At 37.8% G+C, this 15,873-nt stretch overlaps 1 protein-coding gene across 5 annotated transcripts in view; it reads right to left on the bottom strand.

Annotated features, from left to right (window-relative positions):
- JHY (junctional cadherin complex regulator) overlaps positions 1-15,873 on the bottom strand; it is a 130,755-nt gene that overhangs the window by 84,300 nt on the left and 30,582 nt on the right. For all 5 annotated transcript variants that reach the window (XM_020984876.2, XM_020984877.2, XM_020984879.2 and 2 more), the window contains exon 3: positions 12,131-12,644. In XM_020984876.2, the coding sequence (XP_020840535.1) occupies positions 12,131-12,644 (514 nt within the window). The remainder of the gene's footprint in view (positions 1-12,130; positions 12,645-15,873) is intronic.

The following is a 15,873-nucleotide window of genomic DNA, read 5'->3' as shown; positions in this document are numbered from 1 at the left end:
CCTTCCAGATCTATGATACTCTGACCCTAGGACAGTCACTGAAAACAATAGTGGTGATTAAACAGTACCTTAGAAATTTGACAATATTTTAGGTAAACTTTAGAATTTTTAAAGAAATCCTTATTTTGGATCCTTTTCTAATATAAATTGTTACATAATATACTTATTATAATTATAGATTATATAATTTTATATATAATAATATAATAATTACATACATTAATTACATACTACTAACCAATATGAATTTAAAGGCCAGCTAGGCAGTACCACTGAATAGAGTGCTAGGCAGAGAGTCAGGGAGACCTGAGTTCAATTCTGCTCTCAAAAACTTACTAGCTATGTGACCCTGGGCAAGTCATTTCACCTCTGCCTGCCTCAGTTTCCTCAACTGGAAAATGAGGATCATAAAAGCAGCTACCTGCTAGGTCTGTTGTGATGATCAAATGAAATAATATTTATAAAATGCTCAGCACGGTACCTGGCACATAATAGGTATTATATAAATGCTTATTCCCTTTCCTTCTTCCTTCCCCCTATTTAGAGATGACAACTATTAATTTAATAAAGACTGCCTTAATGTTAACTATGTGTTGTATTAGAAGCAATTATCACCTCAATTCTGATGATTTTCAAAACTACTTATCCCGCCCTAATCTCTCTGTTGACCTCCAGGTGTCGAATCTAAGCTGGATCTCCTGAAGAGATCTAATCTAAATGCGCACAAAACTTTCCCCCCAAACTCTCCCCGCCTTCCCAAAGTTTCCTGTCACTGTAAGGGCACCACTAGCCTCTCAGTAACATAGGCTCATAACTTATATGTTATCCCCAACTTCTTACTCTCTTTCACCTCCCACATTCAATCTGTTGCTAAAACCTGTCTATTTTACCTTTGTAACATCTTTCGAATAGGACCCCTTCTCTCTTCTGACCCTGAAACCACCCTGGTACAGGCTCTTACCATCTCATGCCTGGACTGTTTAGACAGCCTGCTGATTGATCTCTCAGCCTCAAGCCTTTCCCCACTCCAGACCAACCTCCACTCTGTTGTCAAAATGATCTTCCCTAAAACCCAGGTCTAATTATGCCACTTCTACCCACTGCAATAAACTCCAGTGGCTCTCTATCACTTCCAAGATCAAATGTAAAATCTTATTTTGCATTCAAAGTCCTTTATAGCCTGTCCCTCCACACCCCAATTTTCAGTCTTACATTTTATTCCTTTTCTCCCTTACCCTCACCACATACTTACTCTGTGACCCAGTAACACTGGCTCCCTGGCTTTTCCTTTACACAGTCCATCTCCTGACTCTGGGCATTTTCTCTGGCTGCTGCCCATGCCTGGAATACTCTCCTTCCTCCACTCTGACTATTGACCTGCCTGGTTTTCTTCAAGTCCCAGCTAAAATCCCACTTTCTACAGGAAATCTTTCCTTATCCCTCTTAATTCTAGCACTTACCCTCTGCTGATTGTTTCCAGTTTATCCTGTACGTAGCTTTTTTGTACATAGTTTTTTATATGTTGTCTTTCTCATGAACTTGTGAACTCCTTGAGAACAGGGGTTATCTTTTACCTTTCTTTGTATCTCCAGGGCTTACTTAACACAGTGCCTGGCACATAGTATCAGGCACTTAATGAAAGCTTACTTACTATTATGGTAGGTGCTATTAGACATATACATAAAAATATAGCTATAATATAGAATTTCCTATGCTTGAGGAGTTCATAATCTAACTTGATAGATGTGAAAATTCAAACAATATGTAAAAGCTCTCCGCTATCCCTCTGGCACAAAAATATCAAATAAAATATGGCTAATTAGAATATGACATCAAGTCAACATTACTCTGGTCAAATTAATTTCCAAGGATAGATTTTTTTTTTTTTTAGGCAAGGCAATTGGGGTTAAGTGACTTGCACAGAGTCACACAGCAAGTAAGTATCAAGTGTTTGGTCTGAGGCTGAATTTGAACTCGGGTCCTCCTGACTCCAGGACTGGTGCTGTATCCATTGTGCCACCCAGCTGCCCCTCCAAGGGCAGAATTTTAAAAGAACCTTCAATGGCTCCCAGTTATCTACCTAACAATATCCAAACTCCTATTCTGGGCATTTAAAGCCCTTCATAATCTGGCTCCTCCCTACCTTTACAACCTTACTTCTCATCATTTTCTCATCTAGCCTACATTCTAGACAGATTAGATGTGGCTAATCTTACACATGGCTCCCTTCCACATGCTTTATGATCCAACAGTATTTACCTTCTCACTGTTCCAAGAACCAGACTTGATGCCTTTTCACTGCCTGCCCTCCCCATGCATGTAACGCTCTCACTTCTCTCCTCTACCTCCTCATCAAGACTCAGCTTACATTCTATATTCTATTGGAGGCCTTTTTAGGTCATTTATACTATATATATCTTGCATATACACAGTTGTCTGCATGTTATCTACCCTTATTAGAATGTTAGCTCCTTGAAGTCTGGGACCTTGTGTTTTTGCCTGTATTTGTATATCTAGAGCTTAACACAATGCTTGGCACACAGAAAGCTCTTAATAAAAGGCAACAAAAATTTATTAAGCACTTACTATGTGCCAAGCACTATACTAGATGCTGGGAATACAAATACAAAAATTGAAACAATCTCTACCCTCAAGGAGCTCACATTCTATTGAGAAAGCATCACAAGTACAGACAAAATAAACAGAAGGCAATTAAAATACAAAGTACTTAGGAATGGGAGGGCACTAGCAGTAGAGGTTAGAATAGGCTGCATGTACAAAGGTGATGCTTAAGCAATAACTTGAAAGAAGTGAGGGGTTCTATGAGGTAGAAGTAAAGAGAGAAAGAGAATTTCAGACATGGGTGATGACTTGTGTGAAGTCATAGAATTGGGACACAGGGTATTGTGTATGAGGAACAGAGCAAAGACTTGTTTGACTAGACCATGAAATGCTGGAAGGGGATTAATGTGAAATAAGGCTGGCAAGATTGCTGGGGTTAGGTTGCAATGGGCTTTAAAAGCCAAGCAGACTTTATATTTTATTCTAGAAGAAATAGGGACTCACTTATATTTACTTAAAGTAGTAACATGGTCAGGAAAAACATTTGGCAGTTGTGTGGAGGATATGTTAGAGTTGTGCTCCTAAAGCCAAAAATGATATGATCTCAGGCAAAGGCCTGGGGTTGTCCGGTCAGGGCCCTAGATACCATGATTAGGGCTAGAAAAACTGGTCTCCCCAAAGGCCTGATGCTAGCCCAACTGAGGCCCAAGACATCAGAAAAGATGCCAAAAGGATGAGGACCTTGGAAGTAGACCTGACACAAAGCCAAATGCATGTTCCATGTGTTGTATATCCCTTGAATGTACCTCTGTCCCTCAAAATGCTGGAATGTGGGTTCTGAGCTAGTGCTATAGCTTAGCATTATGACACCTAGGGACCCAGACCTCGGGCCCAAATTCCTTACCCCTACTTAAAGTGTCCTAATATTTGTAGAGATATACTCCTACCAAATCTGTTCTTCTTCACCACTGGACTCTGGAAAGGATAGGTTTCAACCAAATGATCCTTTCTTAATTCTACAGTTAGCAAATTCATACTTTTAGCTACCCAAATTCCAGCAATTCAGAGTTATGTCTTCTAGGGTGAATGGTCTATTCTCCTGTCTCTTCTCTTTCACTCAATCCTGTCACTCCTCATTACATTTTTACTTTGCCTTTCCCATTGTACCCTCTGGAACCTATGTTTTATCATTTTAAAAAATTCTCTTCATCCTACATCTGTTCTTTTTACAATTTTTCCTTCTTGGCACTCACAGAAGCCTATCTGTTCAAATAAGCAGCTCTCAAAAAATTTCCAACTGTAAAGCACATATGAAAGATTACTCCAAATCACTAATATTAAGAGAGATGAAAATCAAGACAACTCAGGCTTCACCTCTCAAACTGACACAGATGATAAGAGATGGGAATAGTCAAGGCTGGAAGCATAAGAAAAAGACAGATATATTAACACATTGTTGGTGGAATTGTGAATTAGTCCAACCACTCTAGAAAGCAATTTGTAATTTGCTAAGAAGCTGACTAAAATTTTCATACCTTTTGACATAGATGTCCCACAATCAGTCATATTTATACCTCAAGGACACAGAAAGAAAAGTCTCAGGAACACCAGATTGTGCAAAGCTGCACTTTTTGCAGTAGCAGAAATTGGAAACAAAGTGATATTTATTGATTTGAGGAAAGGCTAAACAAACTGGCATGTGAACGTAACAGACTATTACTGTACCATAAGGAATGATGAATATTCATTAAATAAACATTTATTAAGTGCCTACTATGTGCCAGGTACTGTGCTAATTGCTGGGGATACCAAAAGAGGCAAAAGACAGTCCTTTCTCTCAAGGAACTTACAATCTAGTGGAGGAGACAACATGCAAACAAATATATGCAAAGCAAGCTATGTGACAGGATACCTAAGAAATAATTAAAGAAGAAAATATGATGAATACAGAGAAGCACAAGAAGACATTTATGAACTGCTGCAAACTGAAGTAAACAAAACCAGGAAAACAATACACATTATTGATGAGGACAATGTAAATGGAAATAACACCACCACAAGAAACTGAATGCTATGACATAGTAATGATCAAGCTTAGCCAAAAAATGAAGGAAATGTGTATCCTTCTCTGCTTTGCTGAAGTGAGAGATGATGGGTGTGGAATGCTGTATATTACTTTAAGACTGGGTAAATGGATTCGTTAGTTTTACTGAACTGCTTTTTTCCTCTCTGTTTTACTCTTTTGTTACAAGGAATGACTCCATGTCAAAGGAGAGGAATGAAGAAATATGGAAACGAAGGTTATGTAAAAACAAAACATACTAGAAAAAATTTAAATTATGTACTTTTCTCTGCTTTCAAGGTAGTATGATAAAATAAAATGCACAGACACAATAAGACATGAAATTTGTTTTAAAAACAAATGTGTTCAAGTATAAATTTGCTTCAGTAACCTTGAAAGCATGCCTTCAGAACTGAAGCATTCATCTTGATAACTCTGCTAAGATACTGCAGCAGTTCTTTTTTTGTTTGTTTGTTTCATGATTATATTACAAGCACAAAGATGCAACCTAATTCTCTAAAACTACAGCGCTGGTTCTTAATCATTAAGTGACTCACCAACTGTTTATCTGTCTTAGCTATAATAGCAAAAAAAAATGGCTAAAGGGGTTTCAAGGTAGATCATTCTGCTTGCCTGATTGAAATAGAAGTTTAATAATAAAACCTTGGATTCTGAAGTGCTCTAAGAGCTTTCACATTTAATATAATAATGCTATCCTTCATATTTGAAGATGACACTACCAACTGCTTCCTTGCCTTCCCCCACCCCCCATCATTACAGCATGAAGTTTAAGTTATTTTTTCCAGTAATAGTGATGGATTTGTGTTGATTCACCTATATTTACTTGTTCATGTCTTGTTTTAATCATGAGCATATATGTGAAAGAAGTCTGGCTCATATTGAAGGCATACTCTATAGTCACAGAACATAACAAAGATAACTGGTTCCACCCCCCCCCCCACCTCGCTCCTTGATTTGAACCAATGACTTTAATGACATAGTGGGAAGATAATGTTGATGCAAAGGAGAGAACACTATTATTTATATACGGAGAACTTGGGTTCAAATCCCAGCAGTATACTACCTGTGTAACTTCAGACAAGTCACTAAGATATTCCATCACATGCACCAGTCTGCTACCTTTGAAGTAAGGGGAGAAAATGCTATTTAATCAGGCCCCATTTACTGCTCTATCAAAATTCTGACAGCTGTTGTCTATCAACCTCCAGGACATTCCCTTTCTATCCTCAATTAGATCAGTGCCTGGCACACAGTTTTTCTTTCTTGCCCAACTCTTGTCCTCATATCAGGGAACTTCAACATACATAATGATATTCTCTCAAACATCCTAACCTCATAGTTCCTCAACTTACTCATTTCACATTACTCTCCTCCCCATCTGAGGTATACACAAAGATGGTCATACCCCGATCTTTCCATCACCCATAAATGCACTACTTTCCAGGTACATGAATTCTGAATCTTCCTTATCTGATCACAATCTGTTGTCATTCCACTTCTCTTTCTGCCTTGCGACTCTCGAACCCTATTCTTCATTCTCACTGGGACCTCCAATCATTCAAATTCTTTCTCAGATCATCACACCTGCACTAGCTTCAGGCCCCAACTTTCCCTATCTTGACTCTTTGATAAGTAAGTTAAATTCCATACAGTCTTGTTATCTCAGGTCAATTGCTCCTTTATCATATAGCTGACAAAGCTAGAGAAAAATCACAAAACCATGATGAGTCCACTACAAATTTATGTTATGTAATCTCAGTTGGGCTCTCATTATGGCAAGAAAATCCTTTTATATCTCCCTAATTAACTTACTGTCCCATTAACCATAGTGGGTCTTCCAAACTTTTTTGTCCCTCCTCAAACTTCCTGAAGCTCACTCTCAGATGAGAATCTTATATTTCAATGAAAAAACAGAGGCTATTCACCAAATGCTCCCTCTTTACGCCTCCTCCACTCTCATTTCACTTACATGATGCCTTCTGTTACCTTCCTTCATCTTTGTCTCACATAAAGTAGCACTCTTTGTCTTTGCCAAGGCAAACTCCTCCATATGCACACTCCATATTCATCTTATCCAAAAGATTAGAGAATATCACCTCTACTCTCTCACTAACCTTCAATTGCTTCCTCTCTATTGGCTGCTTCCCTATTACCAATGAACATACTCATGTCTCACCTATCCTCAAAAAATCCTCACTTGAGCCATTCATCCTCACCAGCTAGCATCCCATATCCCTTTTCCCTTTTGTGACTAAATTCCTTGAGAAGGCTCTCATTTGCCTCCCATTTCCTCACCTCTCACTTTCTTCTTGATTCTCTGGCTTTCAACCTCATCTTCAACTGAAACTCCTCTCTTGAAAGTTACCAATGATCTCTTAATTACCAAATCTAATGACCTTTTTTCAATCCTCAAACTTGTTGACCTCTCTGCAAAGACACTGTCCATTACCCTCTTCTACCTGATATCCTCTTTACTCTAAGTTCCCATGATAAGACTCTCTCTTGGTTCTTTTCCTACCAATCTTTAGTCTTCTTTGCTGAATCTTTACCCAGGTTACACCCAGTAAAGATAGGTGTCCACCAGGGTTCTGCCCGGAGCCTTCTTTTTTTCTGCCTCTATCTTATTTCACTTAGAAATCTTACACGGTTTCAATATAATAACTTAGGCTACTTGGTTCTAATGCCCATAAACATAAAAGAAATGATGGACAGCTTATACTTTTCCACTGTCCTGACCCTATTTCAAACAGTTAAATAATCACAGCTCCTGATTGGTTGGGACCCTGGCCAACTGCAGCTTCAAGCCACATCCACCCCTGGGTCTCTGATTGTCAACTCAAACTCTCACTCAACTTCTGATCCCCATAAGGGAACTCCCCTCATCTGAGCCTAGTATTGGTAAGTGATCTGGGTGATTTCCCCCTCCCACATTTGAATATGATTAGGAATGCCCCCTCCCACATCTAGCATCGATTACCTGTTCTCAACCGAGCACATTTTTAAGGCATAAAATGTCCCTGCTCAGATCTCTACTCCAAATATGTACTCCCACTGAGATCTTTGTTGCTGTATCTCTCTCCTCCTTGAGATGGGTGAGTTTCTTTGCATTTATGGGGGCCAAATCTTTATCTCTCTGTATTGTTCTGTCTTTCTCTCTCTCTCTCTCTCTCTCTCTCTCTCTCTCTCTCTCTCTCTCTCTCTCTCTCTCTCTCTCTGTGTATGCTTTTTTGGGTTCTGCTTTCTGTGCCATATAATAAAGCTCATGTTTTTATTAGTTTTCCGAGTACTAATTTGCTATGAATCCCTGAACCCAGGTCTTTGTTTTAACTGGCACCATGAGGCCAAATATAGCTCTTTACTTTATTGATTATCTTCAATTTATCCTGAACATATCTTATTTGTACAAAGTTCTTCTCATGTTCTTCCCTATCAGATTGTGAGTTCCTTGAGAACAGAGACAACTCTTTCCTTTCTTTGTATCTTCAAGGTTTAGTACATCCTGGTACACAGTTGGTGCTTAATAAATGCTTACTGACTAATCTCTCTAGGCCCTTATTACCTCATCTGATAAAAGAGGAGTTCAGATTATAGGACAATAAGTGTGACTTTAATTCCTAGCAAAAGTCTAGAACATATCAAAAGGATGATTAATGAATATCTTCAAAAGGAAGACAGCCATATTATTTTCAATAAGAAAAGGTAATGCATGATATATAAATAGTTTACCAAGATTTTTAAGCAAAGCACTTAGCCAATTCTCTCATGTTATTCTTGTGAAAAAGATGAAGGATTTGGGCTAGGTGAAGGGTATAATTAGATGGATATGGAACTGGCTTTGTGGCTGGACCCAAAGAGTAATCATTAATGGTTAGATATTGACTTGCAAAGTCTCATAGGGATTTGCATTTGGTCTTCTACTGTTTAATGCTTTTATCAAGAATTTGGATACAGGAATAGATGGCATATTTATCAAATATGAAGAGAATCTAAGATTGGGGCACAGCTAACTCAGTGGATGACAGAATCAGATTAAAAAAGAATCTGACAGACTAGAATATTGGGCTGAAATTCAACTTTACAACACGAGATGGGGGAGGTATGATTACACAGTAGCAATTCATGTGAAAAAGATTAGGTAGTTTTAATAGTCTGAAAGTTCAATGAGTCAACAATGTGATACCATAGTCAAAAAAGCTAATCTTGAGCTACATGATATTCAGGACTAGGAAATAATAATTTTGCTTTATTCTGTGGCAGTTAGTCTATATCTGTAGTACTGAAAGACAACCAGAATGGTAAAGGACCTTGACATCAATATGAGGATCAGCTGAAAAAAACTAGGGATGTTTAGCCTAGAAGAGAGAAGACTGGGATAAGGCAAGTGAAAGGATGTTGTTCAATCATGTCTGACTCTATGGGACCCCAGACTTTGTCCATGGGTTTTTCTTGGCAAAGGTTCTGGAGTGGTTTGCCATTTCCTTCTCCAGTGTGTGACTGATTAATTGATCTCTCTAGGTCCTTATTTCCTCATCTAATAAGAAATGTGTCCGCCTTTTATAGATGAGGAATTGAGGCAAACAGGGGTTAAGTGACTTGCTGACGGTCAGGTAGCTAGTGAGTGTCTGAAGCTGGATTTAAATTCAGTATCTTCCTAACTCCAGGCCCAGTGCTGTAGCCACTGTACCACCTAGCTGCCCAGTGGAAGGGCTGTCACGTCGAAGAGTAATTAGACTCGCTCTTCTTGACTCTAGAGTTCAGAACTAGGAACAACTGGTGGAAGGTGTACAGATGAAATGTAGGCTTCAGGTAAAACTTACTGACAACTAGAACTATTGGACTGGACTGCCTCAAGAGTCAGCGGTTCCCCCTTACTGGAGGTATTCAAAGTCCATATAACCATTTGATGCAATATTATAGGCAATATGAGTATTCAGGAATGGGTTCAACTAATCTTTCTCTTGAGCTTCAATCTCACATCATCAATTGCCTTTTAGACATTTTCAACTCAATGTTTCATGGGCATCTCAAATTAAACATATCCAAAAAATGAACCCGTTATCTTTTCTCCAAATCCCCACTTCTTCAGGATATCCCTAATTCTGTCAAAGGTAATACCACTTCCCCCATTACCCAGGTGTACAGTCCAGGTGTCATCCTGGACTCCTCATTCTACCTCACTCTCAAATTCAATCCACTTGACAAGTCTTGCTAATTCTACCTTCACATTTCTCTTATCCATCCCCCCTACTCTCCATTTGCACAGACAATGCCCTAATTCAGTCACTCCTAACTTCTGGCCTGGGCTTTTACGATAGCCACCCTAATTGGTCTCCTTTTATTCAGTTTCTCCCACCTTCAATCCAACCTCCACAGAATGGTATTCCTAAAGCATGAGTCTTATCATATCACTCCCTTTTCTCAATAAACTCCAGTGGCTCCCTATCACCTCTAGGATCAAATATAAACTTTTCTGGTTGATATTTAAAGCCATTCACAACTTGGTTCCAATATATCTTTCCAGGGCTGTTATATGTTACTCCCCTTCATGCAGTCTTCAGTACAGCCAAATTGGCCTTCTTGCTCCTCACCCAGGATATTCAGTCTCCTGTTTCCATGCCTCATGCCTAGAATGTATTCATTCCCTCCTAACATGTGTCTTAAAAACCTTAATTTTCTTCAACTTTCTGCAGAAATACCATCCTTTACCTGAGGTCCTTTCTGATATCCCCAGCTGCTGGTGCACCCTCACATAACCACCTTGTATTTATTTTGCACATATTTTTGTGTTATCTTCCCCAAAAGAATGAGACCTTAAGGATAAGGACTATTCCATTTTTTTCTTTATATGCTCACCTCCTAGAATAATACCTGACACACAGTAGGTGCTTAACAAATGCTTATCAATTGATTGAGTAAACTAAATGGCTTTTGAAGTTCCTTTCAACTTTGAGATTGTATAATTCTTCCTGTCTGAGTCACTAGCTCCTTCTCTCAGAACTGGTCCAGAGAATCTTACCTTAAGCCCATATCGTATTCTTCCTCATCTTTCCTGATTCCTGAAACATCATTCAAGGTACCAACACCCAGAGACTTTACTGGCTTTCTTCATGGCCCCAGATAAGAACTTTACCTTTTTTTTCTGAACATATTAAGGCAAATTTGGGATTCTTCTAAATGGGCTCTTTGGACCCAGCTCCATTCCTCAAATTCTATGTTTACTCTCAGACAATCAAGAAGACTCATGATAAAATGGCATGCTTGTGACACTACGGTATACGGTATTGAGGTACTGCAGTAAAAAAATTCCTTAGCTAAGTAAATATTTAATACATTCTGTTACCCAAAGGGGTGGGGGAGGAGGGAAAGGAATCATAAATATGCAAATAAGCCAGTTCACATCACTTCAAAATCTGAACCCCTTAGCATGACATAGTTTACAACAAGCATCCCCATTTTTAGAGAGACAAATATAATTACCTTATTTGGCCTTACAATGACTGCATTAGATATGGGAAGCAGGTTTTACCATTCTCCTTTTTAAGAGACTTGAGACACTAAGACTAACTATATTAAGCATTTTGTTCAAGAGGCAAGTAGTAGATAGAGTGCTGAGCCTGAGTTAGGAAGACTCCTCTTCCTGAGTTCAAATCTGGCCTCAGACACTTATTAGCTGTGGGTCTCTGGACAAGTCACTTAATCTTGTTTGCCTATGTTACTCATCTGTAAAATGAGAAGGAAATGGCAAACCACTTTAGTGTCTTTGCCAAGAAAACCCTAAATGGGGTCATGAAGGATTGGACAAGACTGAGTAATAAATTTTGCTCAAGAATATATAATATATTCTAGTTGCTCAAATATCCTAATTATCAGCCTTATGTTTTATCCAATAGATTATGTTGTTGTTGTTGAGTCATATCTGACTACATGATCTCATGGACTTGTCCATGGGGTTTTCTTTGGCAAAGATACTAGAGTGCTTTGCCATTTCCTTTTCCAATATGTACCTATTTTATAGATGAGGAACTGAGGCAAATAGGGGTTAAGTGACTTGACCAGGGTCACACAGCTAGCAAGTCTAAGGCCAGATTTGGACTCGAATTTTCCTGACCAGGCCTGGTGCTCTATCCACTACACCACTTAGCTTAACTCAAGAGAATGTATATTGCCTTTAAAAAAATTAGTGCTTATATGAGCCTTCAGGCATTGAAGAACGTTATCAAATAACAAAACCAATCAGGTTCTAGTTGTATTGAGTATTATTAATTATCTATGCATCTTATATGAGAACAGAGCGTAATAACTTCATTGACAGTGAAAAGAGGAGAAAAACATAGCATACTATGTGAAAATATTTATTGTGTTTTTTGTAGTTTTATAGATGAAATTACTTTGTGGACTCAAAGCACAATATGAGGAAAATTTGCATTTCAAACAATGACGTTTCTTTTTGTCACTTTAGAAAGTTTTAAGTAGTAAACCACCTACCTTCTTTGGACAAATGCCACCCATTTTCTTATTGTGCTGATGAAGGTATGAGCCTGTCTTATGTGTTGATAATCCTAATGTCACTTTATTTTTTTCCACAATATCTTGTTTAGACTTCCTTGGTCGAGGCTGTGGTCCTGGCAAGAAGACATCATTATGGGAACTTGAACTCTTGATGTGCTCTGATAGACCTGACTTGTCTCCTATGTCACTACTACTCAGAAATGAAATTGACTCACTGTTGAGGTCACCACGTTCATAATTAGAGTTCAAAAATTCACTGCCCATTAATGTAACTGAACTTTGTGGGCTTTTCTCCAGGTCACTTTTTTCCCTTGACAGCTCAAACGAAGTTTCCTTAGAAGAACAGAGGAGATCCCAAGCAAAGCTTTGTGTGGAGCTTTCTTCAGTTAGCTGCAACCTTTTCAGAGTTGAAATTTCTCCTTCTTCTTTGTTATTCTTCCAGTTTGGGTCATAGCGAAGGTCTGAGTATTTGTCCACTAACAGTTGCTGACTGCCCAAAGCAGAAAAGAAATGTTGAATTTTTAAACAGATTTACCATAAGTTTCAGTTTAGTAATTTATCTTAAAATAACCATTCTTTTCTACCTTATTTCCTTTCAATATTTTTATGTCTGTCAATAAAGAGGCATCTTAGGTTCAAATTTAACCTACAAAGATAGCCTGAACTTCAAAGATTAATATTTTAAAGTTAACTTTCCCAGAAGAAAATAATATAGTGAACTTGAGTACCAAGAGCTCTTATTTATCCAAACATCTATATATGGAATAAAAATCTTACAATTTACTTGTAAACACCAGAAAACAAAACGCAGAAAGTAGAGAAAGGAATTCTGTAATAGTCTTTGCTACTGAATCTTTGTGACCTACAATAACCAAAGATAAATACACACTGACAAGGATTAAGTAATCAGTTACTATTTTTTTTAATATAGTATTTTATTTTTTCTCAATTACATGTAAAGACAATTTTTAACAATCATTTAAAAAAATTTTGAGTTCCAAATTTTCTCCCTCCCTCCCTTACCTCTTCCTTCCCCTAAGAAGCAATTTGATATAGGGTTTATATATATATATATATATATATATATATATATATATATATATATATATACACACATATATATACACATATACACACACATACACATACACACACACACACACAATCATGTGACACATATTTCCATATTGGCCATGTTGCGAAAGAAAAAAACAGACTAAAAGAAAAAAAATGAAAAAAATAATAAGGTGAAAAACAGTATGCTTTGCTCTGCATTCAGACTCTATCAATTCTTTCTCTGAATATGGACAGCATTTTTCATCATGAGATCTTTGGAATTGGAATTGTCTTGGGATCATTGTATTGCTGAGGATAGCTAAGTCATTTATCGCTGATTATAGTACAATATTGCTGTTGCAATCAGTTATTGTTAATAAAATTGTATTCAAATGATGATCTTAAAGCACTACTTTTTATACAAACATGTTCTTGTCTAAATAGGCAGAGTAAAATAGAGAACTGAGGTAATTAGCTGGGAAAACTTGCCCCAAAGTCTGATATTTTTAGGACAAAAGCAGCGTTATTGTTTTTACCAGAATAATCCATATTGTTTATTACAATGACTGAATTCCCTGTATAATTAATTCACACTTCATTTTGCCTGTGTAGATAGAATATACATGGATTTAAATCAAAACAAAAAAAGGAAATCCAAGACAAAACTGTGAGTGAACACTGAAAATGTCACACAAAACCTAGGTTTACTTCTTTTTTCAATTCAGCTTCTGCACTGTCAGTTCTAAACAAAGTACCCTGAGAAGGCAAGGCATACCTTAGCATCTGAACAGTTTCAGATAAATACAAAGTTAACTAAACAGTTCTGACAGAGGAAAGTTAAGCAATCTGTAATCTACTTAGAACTCAAGGTAGAGCTCTTTCTTCTTTTTTTTCCACAGCAATCTCAATTTGTAAAGTATTTCCTACTCCCAACCAAACAAGAAAAAAAATGCAAGTAGTAATATGGCATATTTAATGGCATCTTTGATCTTCAAAAGCAAAATGGGGGAGATTTTCCTTCCTTGAGCACAGTAGCTGCACTAATCAAAAAGAAAATGTAAATCTTCTAGGCCTTTTTGTGCCATCTGATATACTCATTTGCAGAGGACATAATTTTATGCTAAGTAAACAAACTAACGGTCTACCTAATACTAATTTACTCCCCTTAATGTGGACTTAGAATTCTTTTATTTGTTGCAAACTAAAACCTGGAGCAAAAAGCCAAAACTCCCAAGTCTTGCTCAATTGTTACTTAGAATTTTTTGTTTTATAGATGTATGTTAAGAAGCAAAACCCCAGAGAGCACTGAAATTGCTCCCCCCCCCCCACTATCTTAATGTATGGTGGAAGGGATTTAGAGGTTATCAACAACCACATTTTACAGATGAGGAAACTGAGTCCCAGAGAAATTATATGATCTGTTCAAGGTTAGACTAGTAGTAAATGTCAGAGCTGGGATGTGAACCCCCAAATTCTCTGAATTCTCTTATCTATGCTTTTCAACACATAAAGTCAATAGCATCTTCTACACTGAATACCAGCATTGTAAACTTTCCATTTTCTTGAAAATGAATGGTGAAAAAACTTTTACTAAAAAATTTGCTTCATTTTGCCTTTCATATTTTCTGTTCCCAATGCCATATTCAATTGTATCACCCCCTTAGACATGTATGATGGAGGTCATCAGCCTTTCCTATTAAAAGCAGGCAGAGATATCCTCTGCCCACTTTCTGTTGGCCGTGAAGACTTGAAGCCAGAACTCTGAGGATATACTAAAGAGGAAATCTCTGTTGCTCAGGACTCTTCTTCTTGTCAGCCTGGAAGTTGAAAGAACAAAGGAGATCTGAAGGGTGAGGATATTTCCTCCTTGCCAAACTTCCCCACCAGACCAACCCTGTGACATAGTCTCCTAAGCAAAACTGTGCCTGGGATGGGACCAATACAGGGCCTTATTAGATCTTGAAAGGCAGTTGCATCTTCTCCTCTTCTTGGGCACCAGAACACCAGGGATATTGGCTACTGGAGGAGTTAAGGCCACAACAGCAGCAGAAGCAGAAGTACACTGGCCAAGAGTAAAAGAGTTGCAGAGAGAAAGTGAAAATTGAAAGAAATAGCCTACTTGGCATAAATAGGACTATATTTGGTGAAGGTGAAATGTAAAATGGATAGTGAGTAGGCCTATTGGAAATATCCCAACAAGGCTTTAATTCTAACCTCTCAACTATAATCTTTCTATGATTCCCATTTATTGAATTTACACTCTTTCAGTATGTGATTAAAACTACTTATTCCATATCTGATTCATGTTTATACTGGGTTACCTTTTTTATTTCCTCATTCCTTGCTAGGGAAGACAACAGCCAAAAATAGAACTTCCCTAGGAAGCTGAAGTGGGTATAGAACCATAGCACGAAGACAGCCTTGTTCTGCTATTGAAGAGACAACAAGGTAGCCACAGGGGCACAAATGCAGGGCAAACCATGAGGGCAGGTAAAGGACAGAGACTGGGGAAAGGTCACCAGCACTTTTGGCCTCAGTCTATTGATGCTTATCTAGCCTAGTGCTAGACAACAAATAACTACTACTAAAATAGCATCAGCAATTTACATTTACATACAGATTTAAGGTTTATAGGTCCCTACTGTGTTCAAGGTACTGTGATA

Source organism: Phascolarctos cinereus, unplaced genomic scaffold (genome assembly GCF_003287225.1).
Source record: "Phascolarctos cinereus isolate Bilbo 61053 unplaced genomic scaffold, phaCin_HiC Scaffold_726;HRSCAF=1367, whole genome shotgun sequence".
Classification (NCBI taxonomy): domain Eukaryota; kingdom Metazoa; phylum Chordata; class Mammalia; order Diprotodontia; family Phascolarctidae; genus Phascolarctos; species Phascolarctos cinereus.
The sequence above is the reverse complement of the archived record's forward strand: the minus strand, read 5'-3'. Positions and strand labels throughout refer to the sequence as shown.